The following is a 27,248-nucleotide window of genomic DNA, read 5'->3' as shown; positions in this document are numbered from 1 at the left end:
TAGAAACATTCATATCCATTTATGAGTTTAAGAGTATCATAAAGAATGAAGAGAAGGAGAAATGTCAATGCTTTCCTTGAGAGGCCACTGCCCTTGAACAGCTGTCCACCCATTTCATTGTTTTACTGTTTATTGTTTGTGTATCATATATCTGTTTTATATAGCCTTTAACTTTTTTATGGCTACTGCCTTGGTCAGATCTCCCTTGTAATAGAGATTTTTGATGTCAATGGGTTAAATAAAGGTAAATAAATTAATTATTTAAATACCCACAGCATGCGAATTTCTACAAATGATTAATTCTCATTTTTTGGGTATGCAAATAACTCTTACTTATATCACTAACTCTAGTCTATTCTTTAGCTTCACATATACAGCACATCAACCAAACATATGAACGCAGGTCTCGTGTTTACTGTGGTCTCAGTGGCTCTGAGCTGTTTCCTGGACGACCCCCCCCCACTCACATTGTGCGTAAACGCTGATTGGACGGCGTGAGGCACGTACGCCACGCACGCAGCGTCAAATCATTGCAGACCATGGCGGAATGTAGTGGAATTGACAGCAACCCAAGTAGTCACACCATGGATAAAAGCATTACTCTTCCGCCCGACGAAATATTCCGCAATTTGGAAAACGCAAAGCGCTTCGCAATAGACATAGGTACTTGGGAGTTAAAAAGTTTTCTACATTTCTTCTGTCAGTTTTGCACCAACGTAGCTAATCTCCGTGCTCTGCCGCAGCCTAACACTCTGACAGCACATGACTTTTAGAGAAAGTAAACAACAAGAAGCTAACGTTAGCCACTTTTATTTCGCGTATAATGATAAATTATTTGACTACAAGTGTGTTTGCTCTGAAGATGGAAGTCTGACGAGCTTTCGGGATTATTGTGTTCCCCATTAAGCGGATATGTGTCGATCATGACCTGGACAACTTTGACAAGTGCAACAGCCTTGGCGTTAGCTGCTAGCTACCGTGTGTTAATATTTTGTCGTCTCTGTTAAGCTAATATCTCAGATTGACACTTCACGGACCGTTTTAAATCTCGATTTGAATCCAGGCTGTCACTTGTTTTCCTTCTGCTGCCTAACAGATTTTTTATTGGATATCATCGATCCTGTTTTACTTTTAACAGGTGGATCTCTGACCAAGCTAGCCTACTACTCAACTGTCCAACACAAAGTGGCCAAAGTGCGATCTTTCGACCACACTGCAAAGGTACATAAATGCTTGCTATATGCAGCTACACTGGGATGAAAACGTAGAGGTTACACTCTATTTCAGCATAGGCATTATCTCAGTTTGACTTATTTAAGCATTCATCCTTTCTCCTTTCTGTCTAATGTGTATACCAGGAGGCTGCCAGTGACAAGCTGTATGAAATTTCAGTGCAGGAGGAAGTCACTGCACGCCTGCATTTCATCAAGTTTGAAAATGCTTACATTGAAACGTGCTTGGACTTCATCAAAGACCATCTGGTCAACACTGAAACCAAAGTTATCAAAGCCACAGGCGGAGGGGCACACAAGTTCAAAGAACTAATCGAGAGGAAACTGGGTCTCAAGTGAGTAAATGAACCAAGTAAAATATGGCCAAAAAAGTCTGAAATTTTGCTTTATAGTCAAGCTTATTGTCTAATGTAAAGTGCTGAACTGTAGAGTCTGTATGCCCAAAATGAACGGAAAGGGAGGTAAATTTCTGGCATATTCTGGATGACCAAGTTGAAATAAACAATGGTCTCCTTCTTGTAAATGATCCACACACAAAACAATATTCGGCCCTCTTCCTGTGACATAGGAGGTTGCAGGAGAAATAATTTTTTTAGAAGAGAGCTTTGGGAGACTTAATGAAGATTTTTTTTTCTGGAAAATATTTGCCTTTTAACGACCTGCCAGCTTTGTCAGCTACTTTGCTGGGTAACCATACATGTGAAAACAAAAGCTTTCACATGACGTGGATGCTTTTGTCTGCATCCACACAATACTGAGGACAATATACAGTATATGCAGGTTTTTCAGTATTCACAGTTTGTCTCATAATTCAAATTAGAGAAAGGGCAACTTATTTGTATAGTTAGTGAGCTAGAATTTGGTATTTTAGTCTGCCTTTGTAGCTCTGAACACACATGGCTGAACTAAATAAATTTCCAAAACAGTGTAAATGTGTAGTAAAATTGTCATAAGGAGATTGATTTACCAGATGGAGGACAAAGTAGATAGCCTTTTGACCTGGCTGTATTTCACATTGTGCTAATGCCCCCTTCATGTGTTTCATTTTGGCAGAGTGGACAAAGAGGATGAGATGACTTGCCTCATTAAGGGCTGTAATTTTGTGCTGAAGAACATACCCCATGAGGCTTTCGTGTATGCCAAGCATGCTGACTCAGAGTTCCGTTTTCAGACGACTAATCCAGACATCTTCCCTTACCTGCTTGTAAACATTGGCTCTGGGGTGTCCATAGTTAAGGTAATACCCAACAATCAAGGTTTCGACTGTTGTTCTGGGATGTACGGTCGCTGTTAAACAGGACATTTTTTTAAGGTGTAAAAATTAAGTTAAAAATTAAATGCTTTTTAAAGAAAAGATTTCATGAATCTAGTGGTTGTTTAAACTGAATAATTTTAGAAACTGACTTGAGCCAAAGTCTGCCTACCTTACTGACAAGAACATTTCAATAGTGGTTTGTTACTTCAGAGTGACAGTAACTGTTGGTTTCAGATGTATTTGTATTAGTAATAATACTGGCCAACTGAGAAAGGAATGTACAAAAATTAGAGAGTGTATTGCACTAAAAAGCTGAAGTCAATTTGTGAACCGTGCCATTGTAGCTCAACAACGCTCATCATGTCTTCTTGTTGATGCAGTAGTTTTGAGTTCTTTTGTTCAGACATAAAGTGAATAGACAGATGTTGATTACCTTGACAGTTTCGCCTTCTTCAGAAGCGTCTCACTGACAGCGTGTGACGTGTCAGTCGGCAGATTTTGACCTTTTGGTCAAAATCTGTGAGAGCTCTCGCCGAAACTGTCAGGGTAATCAACATTTATCTATTCACTTTATGTCTGAACAAAAGAACTCAAAACTACTGAACAGTGCCATCATTACAAATGTCTATGCAGTCCAATTTATGGGTTACACACATATAACTTATTTGGCAGAATAGCTTATCACAACCTATAAACGGTCTGTTCATCGTTTAAGTTAAAGCTTGGTCTGTTGTCCACATTTTGTTGCAAATCTTGCTGACAACCAGCATTATAGACTGTAGACAAATATTAGGGTTTGTCTTTTGTGTGTAACTTAGTGAGTTAAGACTTTTGCCCTTTTAATAAACAGTGATGGTGAGTTATGTGTGGTTTTTAGTAAATATGAAGCTGAAATGTCTTCTCTGAATGACACAGAAAAAAGGTCATATGTATTTAGCAGCAAATTTATCTCAGTTGATATCTTGGACTTTACAGATTATTGTCATTAGTATAAATCAGCTTCTTTATATGATTCACACAATATTTTGTTCTTCCTCTCTTCAACAGGTTGAAGCAGAAGACAAATTTGAGCGAATAGGAGGAAGTTCAATAGGTGGAGGGACGTTCTGGGGCCTTGGAGCCTTGCTCACCAAAACAAAGGTATTTTAAATAACATAGCGTACTTTATTATCATTTTCATAGCAAACACAGTCTGGCTTCTCAGTGAAATGTTTTGTTACCTTAAGCCTCTTCAACTTTATCCTTTCTTTCTCCTGTAGAGATTTGATGAGTTGCTACAGTTGGCCTCAAAAGGGCAGCATACAAATGTCGATATGCTTGTTAAAGATATCTACGGAGGATCATATGGATGTTTGGGCTTGACTGGAGATCTTATTGCTAGCAGTTTTGGGAAATCTGCTACTGCTGACAAAGGTGATGCATGGGCACACTGATTATATGTAGATTACCTGTATTGTTTTTTTAAGTTTGTATTTGGGTTAGTGGAACTGAAGAATCACTATATTTTGTCTTTCAAAAGCAAAGCCCTGCATTATCTTTTTAGTATCAAGCACTCAATTTCTGTGGACTTGAAAGGTGCCTTTAAATTAAAGTAGCTTGATCCTCGCTTCTTTTCTCGGTCTGAAGGTATGTTGTATTCATGGTGGGTAAAATGTATTCCAATGGTGAACCAGTTTCAAAGTGTAAAGGAATTTCCATTGAAACTCTGGCCTCTCCAACCCATTTTTCTACTGGATATGTCCCCTGAATATTCCTGTCAGACTGTTTTATTTTTTCCAATATATAACAAAACAAACCTCTTCCATTCCAATCTTTACACATCACATTACTCTTGGAACCAACTGTAACCTATAAACACCAAAGGATGGATTATAGGTTTAAGCATAAATAAACTTAAAGGATGTCATGTAGATACGCATGTATGTTGTGCTTGTGCTTTGACAAGACAGGTTTCTAGTATTAGTGCACAATTTGTGTTGAAGCAAACTGAGCAACCTTTCACTCAGTGCTGTATTTCTACCTGTTACGAAGCGATGGCATTATTCCACAGAAATCAACAGCCTTTGTTGGTTTATTAGATTAAAAAAAGTAGTTCAAACATTTTGAATTTGAATATGTAGAACTTGATTTTAATGTAATTTTGTGGCTGATGCAAACCTGTCATGATGCAATTTATATTCACAGTACAGGCTTACTCTAATAACTATTAGTGATATTTTGCTTTAATGGTCATATAACTTCAATTTGGTATTTTCTGAATTATAGAGTTTTCTAAAGAAGACATGGCCAAGAGCTTACTACATATGATCAGCAACGACATCGGACAGCTGGCCTGTCTGTATGCCAAGCTTCACAACCTGTCAAGAGTGTACTTTGGAGGCTTCTTCATTAGAGGACATCCTGTTACCATGCACACAATCACATACAGCATCAACTTCTTCACCAAGGCAAGCCAACTTCTTTTGCCAACACAAAAACTCTGCAAAAGTACCACAATGTCTGTTATTTTTTGATTTATCAGTATTGTTGGGAAGTAGGTTTGCTGTTGTCTGCATATAATGTTCCAAACCAGATTTTTACCTCCCTTTGTTTTGCTGTTGTAGGGTGAAGTTCAGGCCTTGTTCCTGAGACATGAAGGCTATCTTGGAGCCATTGGAGCATTTCTTAAAGGAGCAGAGGAAGACAGTAAGAAACAAAACATTTGGAAACACTCCCCAATTTAATCAATTGTTCCTTGTATGATTTCCGACAGATAAGTCCTGATAAGTCCACAGTGGTCGATTTGTAGTAGGATCGCGATCATGTGATCGTTAGCAGGCAGCTGGTGTAGTGTTCACTTGTTGTCATGGTTACAGTGATGCCGTGCCACTGTCTCACAATACAGAAATCTTTAACAAATCCATGGATCCAGACTATAAGCCACATCATTGCCAGAATCTAGTCACTTGGTCCTTGTGTCATTTCTGACTTTCCCTGAAAAATTCATCCAAATCCGTTGGTCTGTTTTTGAGTAATATTGCTAGCAGACAGACGGACGGACGGACAGACAGACAGACACAGACACACAGATACGCAGACAAACGGATGGACAAATAAACGGCGATCATCACATAACTCCACCGTGTTCCTTGGCAGAGTAAAAATAAAAACTACAAATACCTACAAAGTAAAAAGAATTCTAAATTTACAAATGGCATAATATGCAGGCCAACTTGGCAAGAGAAATGTTTAAATGCTAACCTCCAGTAATAATAAAAGGCACTCTAATGCAAATGTTGTGCTATGAATGTGTCATAATTGCCTTTTTCTCTCCTCTAGATCCAAACCAGTACAGTTGGGGTGAGAATTATGCAGGAAGCTCAGGCCTGATGAGCGTTTCTCCAGATATGAATCCCATGCAACGTGCTCGTAGTGGAACGGTGAGTCAACAGAGGAAATAAAGCTGAAGATCTGATATGAAGTTGGGTCACGTACCACATATCAGCACTTTTAAGCCTCATGGTCTATTTACTGGCTATTGATGGTTCATTATTTTTTTATTCCTCCCATCTTCTTCCATCAGATTGTTACAATTCATACATTTGAGCTTTAATGTTTTTATTTTTGATCTCCTACTGTGGAGGATGCATCACCTTTTACCTCGGTGAATCCATACAGTCAAAGAAAGATATTCATCACATCAATCTTTGCAGACTGGCAATCTTTCTTTTCATTTTCTCTCCACACATTTCTGTCCACCTTACTCTGTTCTTCAGTTTCCCGTAAGTACTTCTGCCTGTTTCAGTTGTCTGTCCTGGTTTGATGACACATTGCTTCTGCTCACAGTGCCTTGTTGTTTAGCTTTAGACCCTCAACTAAAGTATTTAGGTATGGTAGGCATTCACTTGTGTCTTCACTTGGACAAGAGAGACGAGAGAACATTTTTTTTTGAGGGGAAGGGAGTTGTAATTTAGTTTTGGATATCCTACTACTGTTTTCTTCCTTACTAAATAATTATTTGGGCAAACCATGTTATAAGGCAATGCAAATGATGTTTTTGACAGTCAATTACAGTGTGCACTTTGTTGTGTGGTTCCTTGGTGTGATACCTTGAGCACATAGGCCTTTGTAGAATATTAGTATTAGCTGCTCGAACAACACTTTAAACTACTCTAACACCCACTTCGCCCAACTTCCATTTGCTAGTTTTCATTAGTGCAAACTGGCAACATTGGACACATGACTGCAAATTAAATATTAGCTCATTGTTCTTCTTGCTACCCAAGAAACCCTCATCGGATATAATGTATTCTTTCAAAGGTACTGACTTCCTTTAATGGACTATTGATTGTGTGGCCAACTAATGAATCCACTGACTTCCACTGGCTTTTAGGATTTAATCCTAAAAGCTTATTTCATTTTGAGTGCATCTCTCTCTCAGCTTTCTTGTTGTCTCAATAAAGAAAAAAGCACTAACTTGAGTGAAAACTGCCACTGTGCTAAGAGAAAGGAGAGTATTCTGAAATACATCCTAGACAACAGGAGTGGGCTTTGATTTGAAAAACTGGAAGAGGCATCAAGCTGTGTAAGTTTACAGACAAGACTGAGAGCATGAATCATTTCTTTCTCTGTGTTATGTCTAGTTTGACATGCTGGAGATGGACCGTCTGGAGAGGCAGCTGGTGAATCTGCCTCTGCTGCAAGACCCTTCCTCTTACATTCCTGACACTGTGGACCTCACAGAGGATGCTCTGGCTCGTGAATACTGGCTCTACTGTTTCGAAGAGGCCCTAGACGGGGTAGGATGGCACAACAGTTGCAGTAGCAGGATCTAAAATGAATTCACACCATGTGCTTAAAAATGAAAAATCAACACAGTTGATAAAAAGAAATGACTGAGTAAGTTGGAATTTTTTCCTTTTTATTGCTTTTCTGCATTGACTCATGGTCAATTTCTTTTGGCTTTTTTGACGAGAATTTTAACAGATTATAATGTGATATCAGTTAGTTACAAATATGAAATGTAAAATTATTACTCCATTTAAAGCGACTCACCTAATTCAACAGCCAAATGGTGACAGATGGTGAACTGGGGATCTTCTAAGTGCAGTGAATGTGTCCCAAGCCATGACGCCTGTATCTCGAAGGTCCATTCACTGGTGAATCAGTACTCCTATATGCTATGAAAACATAAAACACACCGAGCAACTCTATGAGGAGATTTTTGAAAAGCGTAAGCCAGTCATATAAGAAAAATTCCAAGTATCCGAATATCCTTTGAAGTACAGTTGAATCTATAATTAAGAAATGGAAGTAACATGACACATTTGTAAATCCGCCTAGAGCTGGCTGTCCTCAAAAACTGAGTGAACATGCAAGAAAGAGACAGTGGGGGAGGCCACCAAGATAACTCTGACTCACCAGACGGAGTTACAAGCATCAGTTAAGATGGGAGATACTGTTCATATTACAACTGTTCTTTTCCCAGTCAAAGCTTTATGGGAGAGTGGCAAAGAGAAAGACACTGTTAAAAAAAAATGCTCATATTAAATCTCGACTGCAGTTCACCAAAAGGCATGTTGAAGACTTTGAAGTCAACTGGAAGAAGGCTGTTTGATCTGATGAGACCAAAATTGAGCTTTTTGACCATTAGACCAGATGCTATGTTTGCCAGATACCAAACACTGCACATAATCACAAACACACCATCCCCACCTTGAAGCATGGTGGTGGCAGCATCATGGTATGAGGGTGCGTCCCAGCAGCAGGTCCTGGTGTGTTGCTGACTTTAAGAGAGTAAAATGAATGCAGCAATGCATATTAAATCCTGATGGGGAACCGGATGCAGTCTGGAGAAATGCGACTGGGGAGAAGGTTTGTCTTTTTGCAAGATATGAACTGAAGCATACAGCTAAAGCGTCACTGAAATGCTGTACAGACAACAAGTTGATTGTTCTGGAGTAGCCGAGTCCAGACCTCAATCCAAATGAGAATCTGTGGCTAAACATGAGAAGGGTTGTTCACTCATTATCTCTTTACAACTTGATTGAGCTTAACTGGGGAACCGGGCTCGTTGATACGAGCCATTAGGTCCCTGTACAACCAAAGTGAGAGCTGTGTCCACATACTCGGCACAAAGTCAGACACGTTTCCAGTGGGTGTTGGACTCCACCAGGACTGCCTCTTGTCTCTGTTCCTGTTTGTGGTGTTCATGGACACAGGATCTCAAGGGGTGAGGAGGGTGTCTGGTTTGGGGACGTCAGGATTGCATCTCTGGTTTTTGCAGATGATGTGGTTCTGTTGGCTTCATCAGACCATGACCTTCAGCGTGCACTGGAATGATTTGCAGCCGAGTGTGAAGTGGCGGGGATGCGGATCAGCACCTCGAAGTCCGAGGCCATGGTTCTCTGCTGGAAACCGGTGGACTGCTCCCTCTGGATTGGGGGGGAGTTGCTTCCCCAAGCAAAGGAGTTCAAGTATCTCGGCATCTTGTTATGAGTGATGGGAAAATGGAGCAAAAGATGGACAGGCGGATTGGTGCAGCATCAGCAGTAATGCGGATGTTGTACCGAACCGTTGTGGTGAAGAGGGAGCTGACCCACAAGGCAAAGCTCTCAATTTACCAGTCCATCTACGTTCCAACCCTCACCTATGGTCATGAGCTCTGGGTAGTGACCAAAACAATGAGATCGTGGGTACAAGCGGACGAATTGAGCTTCCTGTGCAGGGCAGCTGGACTCAGCCTTAGAGATAGGCTGAGAAACTCAGACATCCAGAGGGAGCTCGGAGTAGAGCCGCTGCTCCTTCATGTCGAAAGGAGCCAGTTGAGGTGGTTTGGACATCTGATTCGGATGCCTCTGGGGTAGACTTCCTTTGGAGGTTTTCTGAACATATCTACCTGGGAGGAGACCCCAGGGAAGACTCAGAACTCACTGGAGGGATTGTGCATCTCGTCTGGCCTGGGAGCGCCTTAGGATGCCCCAGGAAGAGCTGGAAAGCGTTGGTGAGGGGTTTGACGTCTGGAACAGCCTGCTTCGCCTGCAGCCTTCGTGAACCAGCCCTAGATAAGCGTAAAGCTTGTTTTATGCTTACTGCGTCCGCGAGGTCTGTGCGGCTCCGTGCGGAAAAATTACGTCATTTTCGCACCCACGCCCCCTCCAGTGGCCTTTCCGTGCGGAAAATTTCCGCTCCGCGCACCTCCACATTTTTCTAACCAACGCGGACGGAGCCGCACGGAAAAACATGGTGGAGGGCCAGGACCTACTCGTAGCTGAAGTCTAGAAATACGTGAACTTTTACGATTCATCACACAGAGATCACCGTGGTAACCGTGTTATGAACTATTCATGGAGTGAAATTAAAACTAACTGCTGAAATGCTTTTATTCGGTAAAATGCTGTGTTGTAAGTGGTGTAAACTAGGGCTGCAACTAACGATTATTTTAATAATCGATTAATCGGCCGATTTTTTTCGATTAATCGATGAATCGGATTAAAAAAACAACACATTTTTAATTTCTGCCGCTTTATTCAGAAAGAGAAGATTTGGACTGACAGAGCAAATAAGATCATTGTAGCGAAGCCTTCGTCTTCAACCATCAACAGAGGCCTCATGTCAGTGATGATCAGTCAGGACAACTGCTTGCTGTGGTGGACATGAGGTCTTTCTCATCATGAAGCCTGTCATTGTTTGCTGTTGATGAAATGAGAAAGATAGTATAGTTTGAGTATGTATTATAGCACAATTTACAACAACTCAGTAATTATCTTGTTTTATTTGCAGTATTAGGTTAAGGCAAGTAAGTCGTCCAAAGAGCAAAACACAAAGTACGCGCACGCACACACACACACACACACACACACACACACACACACACACACACACACACACACACACACACAGAGATAGATAGATAGATAGATAGATAGATAGATAGATAGAACAAGCACCATAAAAAATACTTCATTAGTAGATGTAATAAGTTACTTTAACCCGTTTGGTCTAAATGCAGTTCATCCTGCCTCACTCCAACACAGACCAGTGTCTTCACTCAGACTTTGTCAGAAAATTGAGAATTGAAAACTTGAGGCTTAATCTTTAAATTATCACCATTTTGTGCAAGTTACGTTTATTTATAAAGCATATTCAAACCCTGCTTAAGCTGATTAAAGTGAAATAAAAAGTTTCACACGCGCGCGCACACACACAGGTGCCCTATCACTGTCATTAATCAGATAACAAACAAACGCTAGCATCAGGAGAGCTACCAGAGAGACTAACGTTACGTTTCCACGCTGTATAACGGAACAAACATAGGATAATGTAGTGACTTACCTGCTGTTGAGCTCCTTCATCCTCATCGGCGACTCCAACGTGTTTCCGTTTCAGGTGCTGCATCATCATCGTGGTGCTCCCTTACATCATATCACTTTTGTAACGCTTGCATGTTACGCATGTTTTTTGTTATTTGAATCGTGAAATGCTGCCACACTTTTGAGGATTTCGGTCTGATTTTTCTCCGTTTCGGTCATGTTTGGTTGAAATTACTCTGAATTTACTTTCGCTTTGCCGCCACCTCGTTCTGTTCAACTCGCTCTACAGGTGGAGTTATTTATAAAAAAAAAAAAAAAACTTTATTTCCGTCAGCCAGCATTGACAAAGCTCTGCAGGTGGAGTAGACGGCTCCGTGACATGGCGAGTGACGCATGAATCGCGCGACACAACGAATCGATAATGAAATTTGTTGCCAACGCTTTTAATAATCGATTATCGATTTTATCGATTCGTTGTTGCAGCCCTAGTGTAAACCATGGCAAACTTCTTCTTCTCTAGTTTAGTACCAGAGTAGACCAGGTAGACGTGTGTTTGAGCTACACTGCCCCCTGCAGTTTGGTAGCAGACTTCTTCTCTAGTTTATTACTAGAGTAGACCAGGTAGACGTGTGTTTGGGATACACTGCCCCCTGCAGTTTGGGAGCAGACGCGCACGGAGTATAAATGCACACACGTTCCAGCCTTAAGGCTGGAATATACTTTCCGCACGAACGAGCCCCGGGGAAATCTGCCGCACGGAAATCCGTGCGAGAGAACGTGTGTGCATTTATACTCCGTGCGCGTCTGCTCCAAAACTGCAGGGGGCAGTGTATCCCAAACACACGTCTACCTGGTCTACTCTAGTAATAAACTAGAGAAGAAGAAGTCTGCTTCCAAACTGCAGGGGGCAATGTAGCTCAAACACACGTCTACCTGGTCTACTGTGGTACTAAACTAGAGAAGAAGAAGTTTGCCATGGTTTACACCACTTACAACACGGCATTGTACCGAATAAAAGCATTTCAGCAGTTAGTTTTATTTCACACCATGAATATTTCATAACCCGGTTACCACAGTGATCTCTGTGTGATGAATCGTTTAAGCTCACGTATTTCTAGACTTCAGCTACGAATAGGTCCTGGCCCTCTGCCATGTTTTTCCGTGCGGCTCCGTCCGCGTTGGTTAGAAAAATGTGGAAGTGTGCGGAGCGGAAATTTTCCGCACGGAGAGGCCGCTTGAGGGGGCGTGGGTGCGAAAATGACGTAATTTTTCCGCACGGAGCCGATCGGACCTCGCGGACGCGGCAAGCATAAAACAAGCTTTAAGAAGATGGATGGATGTAACTTGACTGAGCTTGAGCACTTTTGCAAAGAAGAATGGGGAGCATTGCAGTGTCTTTGTTGAGGTCTGTTTTCACTTAAAAATGAAGTGAGCTTTTTGTAAATTCTTGTCAAAAACAAAAAATTATATTGACCATCTTTCAATGTTAAAAAGCAATAAAAAGGCAACATTCTCAAGACGGGTGAATACTTGATGCAGGCGCTGCATCTTCCTCATCTACTATAGCCTTGTAGCTTTTTTGGTTCAGAAGTTGTGAGCACAACCGAGTACTGTTCTTGTTTCCCTGAGCAGGTGGTTAAGAGAGCTGTAGCGAGCCAACCTGACATGCTGGAGGCAGCTTTGCGAGCTGAGAAGTTTCGTCAGAAATATAGACACAAGCTTCAGACCCTCCGCCATCAGCCATTGTAAGGACTGTTTTTAAATTTGCATGCATCTGTTGTTCAATGTAGAGGTTGCTTTTAGTCTAAACTAAAACTCTTTTCTTTGTCGTCTGCATTAGTTTAATGTATTCATAACTGCTGTAACTGCCCATGTGCTTTGTAAACGAAAAAGAGCAATCTTGATGTTATTTCTGTTTACTGTTACAGTTTTTAGAAATGGGGTGGACTGAGTATGTGTCTGTCAGTTCTATTGATTGTGTTAGTAAATAGCAAAATAAGCATTGCATGACAATGATAGGTATGACAATGATAGACATGTTGACTGTCTTCAACACAAAACTCCCAAATTCTGGAGACAGGGAAGGAAAAATCCCACTAATTAGCATCAGGTCTCATTATAATTTTCTAATTAATCAATCAAGAGCAAAAATGGGTTAAAAAAAAAAAAAAAAACAGTAAAAAGCGCATTGCATTTTACCATCCCAGCCCCGTTTGTGTGTATGTGTTTCTCTCTGGCTAATGTAGAGTGCTTCTCTTCTTACCTAGTGCTTATGGATCCCTCACTGTCAGAAGTCTCTTAGACACGAGGGAACACTGTTTAAACGAGTTCAACTTTCCTGATCCCTACTCTAAGGTCTGAGCGAAATCTACCAATTCTGTTGTTTTCCTTTTATGTTCTTGTGCGACACAGCTGGTTTGGCTTTCACTGATCCGTTTCGGGACTTTTTTTGCAATTTTATGTTACCTGACACTCTCATGGTGACACACAGTTTGTTACCACCTACTAAATATAAACATTAGATGAGTCCTAAACATATTCTCATGTTGTTTTACCATCATCACATGTTGCCTTTCTAAATGTGGGTAGGTAATCTGTCTTTTTTGCAGTTACAACTATCAGCAGTATGATTTTTCTTTTGGGTTTCAGATTAAACAAAGGGAGAATGATGTTGCTCTCAAGTACTACCAGAAGGCAGTGAAGTCCTTGGAGGAGTTGAGCTGGGAGGAGAGACAGTTTGCTCTGGTCAGGGGTGTCCTGGCGGGGAATGTCTTTGACTGGGGAGCCAAAGCTGTGTCAGAGTGAGTGCAGTTAACTTTTTTTTAGTCTGTGAACAACCTGCATGATAACTTGCTTTATTGTGGCTGATTGTGGGTAGTCCGAGACACTTTTTGTTTCATGTTGCTGCAGCTTGGCTTGGGAAGGTTTTCACTGCTTTGATAGTGCCCTTAGCCGTGTTACAATGATTGGTAACCTTCAAATATTCCGCTAAAGGGAATAAGTATTTATGTATTTGTATTTAAGTGGTGCTTACTAAAAACTAATGTACCAAGACCCCCAGTGTCTCTTAAAATATCGAATTTGTGTTGCTGTTTGACAGAAGGTGATTGCTGAATGATCAGTGTGGACCAGCTTTTCCTGGCCAGATCTGTTAACTGTGTGAGCACACGACTAGGGTTGCTTTAAGGGCACCTATTCATGTTTGCAAGCCAGTTTTGTCCCAAAGTTTGGAAAGTTGTGTTCCTGATTTGTACATTGTGACTCATAGGCATTCTTCTTGTGTATGTTTGTAGGCTCTTACTTGTCTTATTTTTTCTTTCTATATTCAGTGTCCTGGAATCTGACCCCGAGTTTGGGTTTGAGGAAGCTAAACGACAGCTGGAAGGTATCCAAGTGCTCCACTTTTTACTGTCTACACAGCAGGTGTATGTGAGCCGCATGTTGGCTGAGCAGCAGCTTCAGTGCTCCGTCTGCTCAAGATGCACAGCACTGCCTTTCAGTAGTTGACCTACAGAAGACTTGAAACGTACAACACACTTTGGGTCATAATGTTGGTCAATGATGATGGTCATTAATGTTTAAGTAAACAGCCTTTATGTGGCCTGTGTGGGCAGTATGATTCCAGGTATCTGTTCTGTTATACACGTGAGATGTCAGTTTCTGTACCAGTATACCTTCTAACGTGCTGTTTAACAATTTCATATACTGACAGATGCCGCTGTGCTTCTCTGCTTTCAACTCTTTTGATGTCTTTTTTTGTCATTAGTTACTACACAGAAAATGTTAAAAATTAGCAAATGTTTAATACCTCTTTGTGCTCAAACAGACTGTGTTGTTTTCCTCTCAGAGCGGCCATGGCTTGTTGATTCCTATAACCAGTGGCTTGAGAGAATGAAGGTCAGATGCACTTCATAATACCATAAACGCGTGCACACACGTAGTGTTTAGCCACAGTGGGACTCCCAGAGGGAAACAAACACATAGGGCATGTCAGATATTATTAGCACCAGGTACCATTTTTGTATTAGCACATAGAAATAGCACCTTTTGCGTGTTCATAAGTGGTCCTTCACATACTTAGAATAGTGTTTCTGTATTCTGTGCTCTTGATGATTAATGCTTGAATGCATCATCCTGGTTTTCTCTTGCAGGGTCCTCCTCATAAGTGTGCCTTGTTTTTCGTAGATAATAGTGGAGTTGACATCATTCTAGGGGTGATGCCTTTTGTCAGAGAGCTTCTCTCTCGAGGAACAGAGGTTAGGAACCGACAACATGGTTACAAAAATACAATGTTTAGTAAAATGGTACTTAAACTTTGTGTTTCTACATTTTAGGTTGTGTTGGCCAGCAACTCTGGTCCAGCGTTGAATGATGTAACAAATGGGGAACTGCAAATACTAACCGAAAGAATTGCTGCTATGGATCCTGTGATTCAGTGAGTGTATATGAGTGATTTTCAATGTGATTTAGTGTTCAGAAAACAAAGTGAAGAAGGCATAAAGGTTTATTCTGAAGACAGATGCAGAAAAACTAACAGATTAACCTCTGGATTGGGCAGTCCCACACTGGCAGCAACAACTTGACTTGCTAGCAGTCAAATTTTTCAGTTAAAAAGGTGCAACAATATATTCATAAGATATTTCTAATACTGTGTACAAATGGTTGGTGCTAAAAATCAATGAACTGTGGTGTTTTTGTTGTGTAGGGCTGGTCTAAGGGATGACAGGCTGATGTTGGTCCAAAGCGGTTCCAGTTCTCCCTGTCTGGATCTGAGGTTTGTCATTCAAATTTTTAACTACATTTATTTATTCTTCATTAAATCAAAGGGGGCTGCAAAGTGGCGTGGTGGTTAGCACTTCCGCCTTGCAGCTAGAAGATCCCCGGTTCGCATCGTGGCTTTCCCGGGATCTTTCTGCATGGAGTTTGCATGTTTTCCCTGTGCATTTGTGGGTTTTCTCTGGGTACTCTGGATTCCTCCCACAGTCCAAAAGTATTTAGTGTATAGATAATGGATGGATGGATAAATTAAAGGTCCATTATTTGAAAAGCATACATTTTCCACAAAACATTGACAGAAGCTAGAACCTTGTCTTACTTTGAGAATGCTGACTTGAGCCGTTTTCTCAGTGAAGAGCTCTGTAGCCCTTTTTACATATGTAGCAAATACAGGAGACTGTCCATATCAGACGTGTTTTCACTGCTCAAAACACTCCGTTTGGTTCATGCAACATGTGGTGTCTACGTAGGGGATGCAAAAACTGTTCTCCAGTCACATAGTTGGTTCATAATTTGGTCATGAACAGCTCTTTCTTAGCTTTTCCTTGAATTCATCTGACAATTTTGGTATCTATCCTTAGGAACAGAAGTTCACAAATCTTGTGTTCTCAAAGTTCAAAGTTCACAGTTCACTGTATTTGTCTCCCATGGGAGAAATTTGTCTTAGACAAGGCAAGACATCGAGCTGCACTGCAACACAATAAAACAGAACACATGATATTAAAAAATACATCATAAATAAATGACATATAATAAATAAAGTAAGATAAGTTTAAAAGAAATAAACTAAAATAAAATAAGCAGACTAAAATACACACATTCCGCCATACATACATGTCACTCCTCACCAATTACCTCCCTTTGCTGCCTGCACCTAGCCGCTCATTAATGAGCCTGACTGAGACGGGGATAAAAGAGTTTTTAAAACGGTTGCGTCTGCACAGCGGGACTTTGTACCTCCTACCTGAATTCAACAACTCGTATTCTGTGAACAGGACATGGGATGGATCAGCAAAAATGTTGTTTGCTTGCCTGATGGTGGCCTGTATAAATAAGTCCTGTGGCATTAGTGGAACAGGGGTACCCATGATTTTACTCGCCATTTTCACCACGTTATAAATCTTCTTTGCAGTTAGACATGTTTGACTTTGTTTAAATTATTCTTCTTCACACTCACATGTTTTTATTCTTCTAATTTCTTACCAGTTGTGTGATAGAAACATTAGTAGCACACCCACTCACTGTGAATTCTCCTGTCATTTACCTGCTGCATTTGCCCACAGGGTTAATCAGATATCACACAGACTTTGTACTGTAGAGCTGGCAGGGTAAAGTCCATTTAATGTCCATTGCAGGTGATTCAGACTGGGTATGTTCGGGGCTGCAGTGCAACAGCTACAGTGAGATGTTGAGGAGCGTATCCTTCAATACACAAAAATGTAAAAATTGAAACACATAGCATAAGAGGAAGACAAAACAAGTGAATCCCCCCTGTGCCAACAAGAAATCGGCTAAAACAGGCTGAATGAATGAGCTGGAATCAAATCGATTCAGTCTAATTATCAGGCAAGGAAACCTACCCCCTTTTGAAGAACTTGTGCAGCAGAACTGTAACCTGATGGTAAGTGTTTTATTCTGTCTTTGTCATTCTGCAGTCGCCTGGACAAGGTGCTGGCGATGGTGGTGCGGGAGCGGCAGACCGACCTGGTGATCATCGAGGGAATGGGCCGAGCCATACACACCAACTACTACGCCATGCTTAGCTGTGAGAGCCTCAAGATGGCTGTCATCAAAAACTCATGGCTGGCTGACCGCCTGGGAGGAAAGCTCTTCAGCGTGGTTTTCAAGTACGAGGTACCTGCTGGAAAACCCAGTCAGGACTGTGAAACGTCGACACCCTCATGAGGGCGACAAAACTCACATTTGAGTGAGACAGAACACCGAAGTTGAGCAACCAGGTGGGTTTAGTTGGAGGTCCGAATGTAAAACGACGATCGTATAACTGCCACTGATCGATTGAATGATTGTAACTTTGACTGTTGAAGTTTAGCTGGGTTTTTAAGGGTGATCATTAATAGGGAGATTTCACATCTTGTTTTAAAACTATGTTGATTTCACTGTCAGTTTCATGAACAAGCTTTTAAGAAAGTCTTTGTCCAATCTCCGGTTCAATCACTTACTTTGCCACAATCATTACTGCCAACTGATGATCTCATTGACCACGCTGGGTATGTTTTCATGTTAAGTGAAGTCATTGCTGGCTGCGTTCAGTAAATTTTAACAGATGCGATCTTCAGCTTGTAGAAAAACAAATCAGAAACTAAGCTTTTATTTTAAAAGCGTGCTTCAGTTGTTGACACACTGCCAACACGACTGTGCACACATATGGGAAAAAAAGACTGGCTGGTGTGTGTTTGTGTGTGGGAGAGAAAAAGAGTCGCAGGAGTAATTACAGCTTACAGCGATAAGACTTTTTACATTCAGTAAAGGGTATTTAATGTGCCTTAAGGCTGATGATATGATGACAAGCATCATTCACTCATTGCTCTTAATTCCTGTTGAACACTACACTTCTACACAGATATCTGCTTTCTAGCTTTCTCTCATGTCACAGACTTGAAAAATTCCATAGATTTTTCCATAGTTTTTTCATTACTACCAGAGAATGTATTGAGATTAAGAAATGAATCATTGTGTTCGTCACTTGTGTAGCTGTTGAAGCAGAATCAGGGAAGATGTTTCATCAGTGGGAGAAGCAGCACTTTATCACCGTGATTAAAGAAATCGCGTCGTGTTCATCCACAAGGTGGCAGTGTTCTACTGTGATGCAGATTTTTAATAGTATACTCAAATCTTTCCCAAGGTGCTTGGTGTCAAAATTAACACTGCATATATCAGGATAAATATTCTATTAGCATCACATGGAGCTACAATGTCCCGAGCTGGCCATGGCATGAGTCCATGTATTCACTGTAGTTAACGGGCATGTACAAATACACACTGTAATCCATAACTAAGTCAGAAATGCAATTGTTTGAAGGCAATATTACTGCAGCACCTAGTTGTAACAAACATCAAATGCTGTGTGATTGTGAAGTGGCTGACTGTACTGGTAGCTTCATCATAAATATCTGAATTCAAGGCAGAGTCAGATTTGTAAAGCCTTGATGTGACAGTATCTCCCAAAGTTACGGTTGCTTCACTTGGGGACTCACTGCAATATTGTATTTTTCATTTGTACATATATGTGATGTGTATATATCAGGCATAACATTATGACCACCGGCCTAATACTGTGTTGGTTCACTTTATGCTGCTAAAACTCCTCTGACCCAGTGGGCCATGGACACAGGATGGTGGCAGTGAATTCTGTACGTCCTGTAGGTTGCAGGGTGGGACCTATCTAGATCAATCTTATCCTGGTACATCCCACAGATGCTCAGTGAGATTTAAATTTCGGGAGTGTGGAACTCGGGTGAACACCTTATCTCTGTCGTGTTCTCCAGGCCACTGGTGAGCAATTGTCCTGCTGAGGGTGGCAACTGGCATCAAGGACTGCTGTTGCCATAGGGGGGATTGCTTGACCTGCAATTTTTAGGTGGGTGGTACATGTCAAACATCAACATGATCATCTTGTTATAATACTATGTTCTGCTGGGAAACCTTGAATCCTGACATTCATACATTCATGTGGACAACACAGCTAAGCTGTTCACCTGGGTTCCACACCCCCCAAATACATTTTTTTTTTTTTTTTTTTAAATTAAATATTTTTTTATTTTTTGTTTTTTTTTTGGTCTATTGCTGACTTTGACGGGTTAGTAGAGAATTAGACAGGAAAGTAAGGAGAAGAATGGGAGGAAGACCTGCAGCAAAGGGCCGTGAGCTGGAATTAAACCCAGGCTGCTGCATCAGGGATGATAGCCCCTGTTTATGGGGCGCTCTGTGTGAAATCTCAGGATAAACCTGATCAACCCACAGGACCCACAGGATTCAGTGCCACAGGACATTCCCAGAGGTTCTGTGTCCATGGCCCACTGGGTCAGAGGAGTTTTAGCAGAATAAAGGAGACCAACACAATATTAGGCAGGTGGTCATACTGTTGTGCCTGATGGGTGTGTGTGTGTGTGTGTGTGTGTGTGTGTGTGTGTGTGTGTGTGTGTGTGTGTGTGTGTGTGTGTATACACACACACACACACACACACACACAATTCTATTACATCTCTACAGTTCTACAGTTGAACCAAGCACAATTTTGTGTATTATTCTCCTGACAATCAATTTGAATTAAACGGTGAAAACCTTTATCCCCCTGCGTGTGTGTTTGTGTTCCTTTCTCTTTGTGGATGTATCAGGAGAGTTTCAGCTACATAGAGAAATAAGGAGAGTTGCCCCATATTAAAAATCCCAACCTGCCCCTGGCAGTATAAAAGCTCGACACCCTGGTATGTGGTTTTTGATGCCTGCTGGGGAGCTGCGAGCTGATAATGCATGAGGAGGCCTGGCAGGGGGTCCTCCTGCTTTTGCTCTTGCTCATCACTCTGGCTGCCAAAACACACACACCAGCTCTGCAACATGCCCTCATGGATTTAGCGACATGTGCTTATGAAGTATGTAAGATATGCTGTGGTTTTGTTTTTGTATGTTCTTTTGTTATTTTATATTTTCCAGTGTGGACAGCAGTGTTTCTGTCCAGCATCAGTGAACTCGGACCGATAATGTAACAACATGCACCTCATATCTCCTGTAAAAGACCCAGGCATTCAGACCAGAGGTGAGCATATTGATCACCAAAGTCAATGCTGATTCAAAGTTTTGTTCTGAGTACCAGTATTGATATGACTGATGCCAAAACATGGTGTCATATAAAATCTTGGCTCTATTCTTGCTGCAATATGTGCATCTATGCTGCGACTTTGCACGTGTGAAGCACACATAATGAGCATTTGTTTCTTTCCGCTTGTGATTAAACATGCATGCGATCAAGTAATTAATAGAGAATAGCAAAAAGAAATGTGTCATGTTTTGCAAATAATTTAGTGCAAATTAAAACATTCAGAAGTCACCTTTTAATAATGCATCCATTTCATAAGTCATGACATATTTCTGTCTGTTAGATGATTCACTGCTTTAACAATTAAAGCATCAGTGTAAGTATTGATACCGATTATCCTGGCATCGATCAAAACCTAATTCTGTGGTATTGTCTCCTTCAAATCTAAACTTATTTGTAGCTATTTTGCATCTCTTGCACTGACATTTGGCAACTCTTCAGTGCTGCTGTTGGTTGAAACCTGCATCTCAACTTCAGTATTTAGGTAATGCTGATGATGAAAAGAGATTGACTGTTTTGGACAGAATTCTCAAGCATTCTACTCATTTTTCCACTGTTTTTATGGTGTTTTAAAGAACTGCAGTCTCCGTATGCTGTGCAGCTGTAATATATTGGATTGGATTTGATAAGCAATATTTACAGTCTGATCAGGTCCAGCAGGACAAAATCACAATCAGGACATCCTGATCCAAACTAAGCTCTGTGACTTTTCAACCAGAATTGTTTAAAACTGCTTCAAACAGAAGCTCTGGCTCAAGGAGCTCCAAGGACTCTCCTTCTTTATCACATAGGCCTGTTTAGGTGAACATATGCAAAATAAAGTAAACTAAAATTAAATTAAAACCCCAGTGGAGAGATTTCAACGGACAAGAGTCGCTGAGGGACTGAGGTGGGGCTTGTTAGTCTGAGGCGTTACACAGAAGAATTCCCTGAGATTTCCAAAGAATAAATGTAACCTTTTATTAAAGAAAAAAGATATTCAACTCACGATAATGTACACAAAGTCATAAAAAACTCATCAAAGCAATCAAAAAATACCTCTCTCTCAACCATTGGAAAAAATCAGGAAAGGTGAACAGGTAAATATATCAGCTAAATTATTCCCGCCCATATCCATGTGACGCTATCCCTCTAATGATAACAAAATAATGTCAGAACCAAACAAACACAACAATCTGTATGCCCCTTGACCTTATAATAAAACAACAATTCATTCTTGGCTCCTACGCCCAGTTTTTACACTAGACAAACAAAAAGATCTATACATCTAATTGATGGATTCAGGGTCTCCAGATGATGGTGACAAATGAACTCCAAGGATGTGATCCATGCATAGGATTTAGTTGTTTACTAAAACTAAATGAAAAATTTTAAGTCAATTATGATTTTATTACTCTCCCAAGGAACGTTGCAGAGTAATGTGATGATCGATGTTGGTTTGTCTGTCTGTTAGCAGCATTACTCAAAAGTGGACTAACAGATATGGATAAAATTTTCAGGGAAGGTCAGAAATGACACAAGGACCAAATGATTAGATTTTGACAGTGATGCAGTTTATAGTCTGGATCCACGGCTTTGTTAAAGATTTCTGTATCATTGCAAGATTGTATCATGGCATCACTGTATCTATGACAACAAGTGAACACAAATCCACTACTGCAAACTTATCGGGACTTAGCCGTCGAAAATGATACAAGGAACAATTGATGAAATAGTGGAGGTTTTTCCGAGTCCTATCAATTCCCGCCACCCGCTACATATTTATGTCACACGATTCGGTATCCGTACATAACAGACATATGCATAACACACGCCTGTGCTCACCGCAAGGTACTTTTTTATGAATGATTTCATCCGTTGTAAATGCTACAACCACTGAGCAGCCTTGGCGGTGTACTGTGCTCTCTGAGTGCTTTTCTTGTTTACTTACGCTAGCAGTCAAAAAATTTGGACACACCTTCTCATTTATTGCTTTTTATTTATTTGTATTATTTTCTAAATTATAGATTAAAACTGAAGATTAACCCTTTTTGGTTTACAGCACAATTCCATATGTATTCTATTATAATTTTGATGTCTTCAGTATTAATCTGCAATGTAGAAAATAATTAAATAAAAATGAAATCAGAAGGTGCTGATGGTCCCTGCTTAAATAATAGCTATCAAGTAATGTGCAAATTTGAAAACCATATAGCAACAAAAAAGGTGCAGACTGAAGCCAGATCTTCTTGTGCCAACTTACTATTGTAAGTTGGCACAAGAAGATCTGGCTTCAGTCTGCACTGTGCACACCTTTGTACACCTTGCACAAAACAAAGTGCTATGTACATGCAGATGTTAAAGGTGGTGAACATAGTGAACAAGATACCTGCAGGACATCAACACGTTAACATGCTGATGTTAGAAATCAGTACAGACAGAGCTGCTGCGTCACTACTCACTCTTTTGAAGGTAAAGTAGCCTATACTGGTATCAGCTGTATATGCATGTATACCTATGTGAGGCACTACGTTAGCAGTTACAGTTTTCAGTCACACATCAATCATTTGTCTATAACAGTGAGTTGGATCAAATCGGTGCCCTTTGAATGCACCAAACACTTTACGAGAGCCAAGGACGATTTCAATAGACTTGTTTTTGCAGCTGCGGGGGAACAGAACATTTGTTGCATGTTTTTTTCTTTCTTTCTCTGTATGACTTTCTAATTATAGTCAAGGTTCCCAATACACTGAGACCTCAGGCCCTGAGAGAACAGTGTACCGTTGACTGTAAGTGTTTGCATAACACTAATTACTGTAGTTACAGTAAACAACCATTTGAAAAGGCCTTTTTTTCTTGAGCTTTGATTTGATCATACTGTAGCTAAACCTTTTGTTACTGTGAGTAACAATAACACTAATTTAATTGTTCAGGTACTCCTGAAACATACAATACGATACTGTGTGCATCACCACTGCTCAGATACATGTCAATACATGATGTCTTTGTAGTGACTCCTGTGCTTTTTGTAATAACATTTTCCAGAGCTGGGTATCTTTGGTCACAAATTATTTGCCACTGGTCTATTCTCCTTTGGACTTTTGTGCAAAAATGATAAAAATGTATTTTTAATAAGCTACATTAGTGTGTTACCCTGGTTGTTTTTGTGAAATACAATGTTAAATAACACTAAAACTTTGGTAAAAATAGATATTGTTGCAGTTATTCCATTCAAAATGGTAGCAGCATTATTAAACTTTTCTTTATTTCAGTAGGTCTAACTGAAATAATGCCCAGCACAACCAGTTATTAGTTATGTGATGACCTTCGTCCGTCTGTTTGTCTGTCTATTAGCAACATTACTCAAAAACTAACAAATGTGGATGAAATCTTTATGGAAGGTCAGAAATGACACAAGGACCAAGTGATTAGATTTTGGCAGTGATGTGGCTTATTGTCTGGATCCACGGATTTGTTAAAGACTTCTGTATCATTGCGAGATAGCGGCGCAGCATCACTGTAACCATGACAACAAGTGAACACTACATCAGCTGCCTGCTGACGAGCACATGATTGTGATCCTACAACAAATCCATCACTGAGGACTTATCAGGACTTATCTGTTGGAAATGATACAAGGAACAATTTATTAAATTGTGGGGGTGTTTCAGCGTCTCTCTGTTAGCAACATTACTCAAAAACTTATTAATGGATTTGGATGAAATTTGTCAGGGAAGGTCAGAAATGACACAAGGACCAATTGATTATATTTTAACATTGATGTGGCTTATAGTCTGGATCCACAAATTTTTTAAAGATTTCAGCCATCGGAATGATACGACTGAGCAGCCTTGGCAGTTTACTGCGCTCTCTGAGTGCTTTTCTAGTTGATTACTGTGATAACTACAGTAAAAATGTTAAGCCTTACCTTGATTTGTAATGTGTGTTTATTCTCCCTATAAACACAAATGTTAAGGTATATGTGTGTATTTTTGTATAAGCTGAAACACTTCACAATCTCTCCAGATATCCTCCGGCAACTGCAGACGTATCCCTGGAAGAGAATCACTACAAAACTGCAACAAACAGCACCCCTCTGCACTTCCATTGGAGAAAACCTAGAATACCTGCAGCTACTGTTCCTCTTGACATCGTTTCAAAATTCAGACCTGAGAATGTGTTTTTGAGAAAAAGGTTTTGATTCCAACACGTGTGCCACAGACTCCCATCATGATCTCTAAAAAGGCCTTTTCTGTGTCATTGGAGTCACACAGGAGCTACAGGGGTCCCCATTCAAATGCCATCTCGTACTTTACAGAGCTCTTGACATCTAGCTCAGATGTGCCTGACAGACTTAAGCATGAAACAATATGGAAAACTCAACCAAAAAAAGTAATGTATTTTTATGCATCAGCAATACTCAGAATGTAAACTAAGCTCCTTGAAAGTGTCACATTGATTAGAAATACATTGACAAATAATAAAACATGTTTTATATATGCAAAGTGCATGTTTTATACACAGTATATAGATTATATATATATATAAACACTCAATATTCATTTCTAAAGGCATTTTTAATTTTTGGCTGTTATCTTCCTTCAGCAGACTCAATCCCTCTGTGTTACACACACTTTACTGTGTGTTTTGTCACCACTGTTTTGCATTCACACCAAATGAGAATAAAGATTGTTCGTTGGTTTCAATGAAGCTAACAAGAGCCTCTTTCTGTGTGAACACACAAAACAAAATAGCAGACTTTATTTCGAAATATCAAGCAATTCCCTAAAGTGATGTGCGCTTAATCATTCTGCAAATACACAGCATTAAATGTGCCAACATACAACAGGCTCAGTGTAGCTTTAGAATGAGTCTGGCTGGACGCTCTGCAGACTTTGTAACAGGAGCGGTGACAGCTGCAGTCACAGGGTTTCAGAGGACATGAAAACTAGACTACTTACTTTAAAAACATGTTTTGTGCATGATGCAATGAATTATTTTGACACACACTGACAAACTGTACGTCTGTACACCACCGTTCAAAAGTTCCATGTTTTCATGTTCATTTCATGTTTTCCATGAAAACTCACACTTTTATTCATGTGCTAACAGAATTTCACAAGGGTTTTCTAATCACCAATTAGCCTTTCAACACCATTAGCTAACACAATGTAGCATTAGAACACAGGAGTGATGGTTGCTGGAAATGCTCCTCTGTACCCCTATGTAGATATTCCATTAAAAACCAGTTGTTTCCAGCTAGAATAGTCATTTACCACATTAACAATGTCTAGACTCGATTTCTGCTTAATTAAATATTTTCATTTAAGAAAAGATGCTTTTCTTTCAAAAATAAGGATATCCTCTAGATATCCTCTCAGCGACTCCAAACTTTTGAACGGTAGTGTATTTTCATCACTTTCAGTTAAGGTGTGACATATGCTACATGACCAAAAGTATGAGGACATGTAGATATCACCCCCATACGTGATTGTGGAACTTAAAGTTCTCAAGCTATGCTCATTTAACTGCTGCTTCAACCACCTCCACCCTCTGAGAAAGGCTTCTTACTTGGAAAGGATTTGCTTCCATTTGGCCACAAAATGAGGCAGACCAATCATGTTGGGTTGGCTGGTTCACGTTTCATCCCAGACATGTTGACATGCAGGGCACTGAGATGTGTGTTGTTTTTTGTTTTTTGTTTTTTTGTTTTGTTTTTAATTTAGGCAATTTGTGGATTTTAGCAATTACAATTTTACTCTCAGGCAGTGTAAATATGGCTTTGAAGCACATATTAACATGCTGGGATTTAAAACATACAGAGTATAACAGGAACTAAAGAATAGATGCAGGTGCCTTTAACCTGTATTCTTTTTAGCAGCCAGCAGGGGGCGACTCCTCTGATTGCAAAAAGAAGACCAACTGCATTGAAGTGTATGAGAAAATTGCTTGACCTCTCACTTGATTTGTTACCTCAGTAAACATTTTACTACTGAGTTTATGAACTCAGTCAGTAGTTTCAAGACTTTTTGAAAAAGGACTTAGACCATGTCTATTTCAAAACAAATAAAAATGTATCGCCTATTATTTTGAGCAAGAAGCAGCACTGTTGCCTCACAGCTCGAAGGTGATTTTGTGTATGTTCTCTGTGTGCCTGCAACAGTTTTATCCAGGTGTTTCGGCTTCTTCCCACAGTCTGAAGACATGCTCTGGGGACTAAATTGACTTCAGGTTGAGAATGAGTGTGAACGATTGCCTGTCTCTTGATGTTGGCTCTGTGATAGACTTTATGACCGGTCCAGGGTGCACCACTGTCACAGTGTGAATCAGTGATTTAAATGCACTGTACTGGTAAATATTTTTTAGTGGAAGAATTGCTTATACAAGGAAAATGTAATTTGCTTTAATGTAAATTTTAACTAAAAATCTATAAAATTATTTCAGTACAACATTATGGTTACAAATAACCATAATGTTGTGAAAAGCTTGCTCTAAGGGAATACAAAGAGAACTTTGAATTAGTTTCTCTATGTAATTTTCCAAGGTCTTTACTTTGGGATGTACTTTGAGATCACATACAGGATTAACAAATTTGTTAGACCACCACTCTGTAAGGTGTTTGCTACCGCTGCCATAAATTAGCAATATTGCTGATTACCAATATATTTTTTAAATGTTTCTGTAATGGTTAATCCGCCAGCATGTGTAAGCTCTTTAATCAAAATTATATATTCAATGCAAAAATATAATTATTGTTGTTATCCATGAATTTTCAAATTTACTGTTTTCAAATAAATCCAAAAAAATAGAATAGTCTGTTATTATTTTGTTGATTGAGATGCCATATTACATTTATTTGCTTGCATTCCGGAACAGAAAAA

At 40.0% G+C, this 27,248-nt stretch overlaps 1 protein-coding gene and 1 long non-coding RNA gene across 4 annotated transcripts; one reads left to right on the top strand and one right to left on the bottom strand.

Annotated features, from left to right (window-relative positions):
• Positions 1–529: 529 nt before the first annotated feature.
• pank4 (pantothenate kinase 4 (inactive)) lies at positions 530–19,861 on the top strand. Of its 3 annotated transcripts, none has more exons than XM_055010799.1 (19): positions 530–663; positions 1,139–1,221; positions 1,359–1,567; positions 2,286–2,469; positions 3,535–3,627; positions 3,747–3,900; positions 4,753–4,934; positions 5,091–5,172; positions 5,806–5,906; positions 7,110–7,265; positions 12,411–12,523; positions 13,046–13,133; positions 13,428–13,579; positions 14,108–14,163; positions 14,605–14,675; positions 14,930–15,034; positions 15,113–15,213; positions 15,484–15,552; positions 17,210–19,861. In XM_055010799.1, the coding sequence occupies exons 1-19, from the start codon at positions 540–542 to the stop codon at positions 17,457–17,459; spliced, it is 2,373 nt and encodes a 790-aa protein (XP_054866774.1). In that variant the 5' UTR covers positions 530–539; the 3' UTR covers positions 17,460–19,861. The 3 variants fall into 3 exon arrangements, with proteins under 3 accessions (XP_054866774.1, XP_023149004.1, XP_054866775.1); XM_023293236.3 differs by having other exon boundaries at positions 537–663; positions 14,626–14,675; XM_055010800.1 differs by lacking the exons at positions 12,411–12,523; positions 13,046–13,133 and having other exon boundaries at positions 537–663.
• On the bottom strand, positions 9,974–11,289 carry LOC129348970 (uncharacterized). The gene is made up of 2 exons (XR_008601738.1): positions 10,801–11,289; positions 9,974–10,158 (listed from the first exon to the last, which is right to left on the bottom strand). It is a non-coding gene; the product is annotated as an uncharacterized LOC129348970 (long non-coding RNA).
• Positions 19,862–27,248: the final 7,387 nt, after the last annotated feature.

The sequence above is a fragment of the Amphiprion ocellaris genome, chromosome 5, assembly GCF_022539595.1.
Source record: "Amphiprion ocellaris isolate individual 3 ecotype Okinawa chromosome 5, ASM2253959v1, whole genome shotgun sequence".
Taxonomy (NCBI): Eukaryota; Metazoa; Chordata; class Actinopteri; family Pomacentridae; genus Amphiprion; species Amphiprion ocellaris.
Note: the sequence above shows the minus strand (reverse complement) of the source record. Positions and strands in the feature narration are given on the sequence as shown.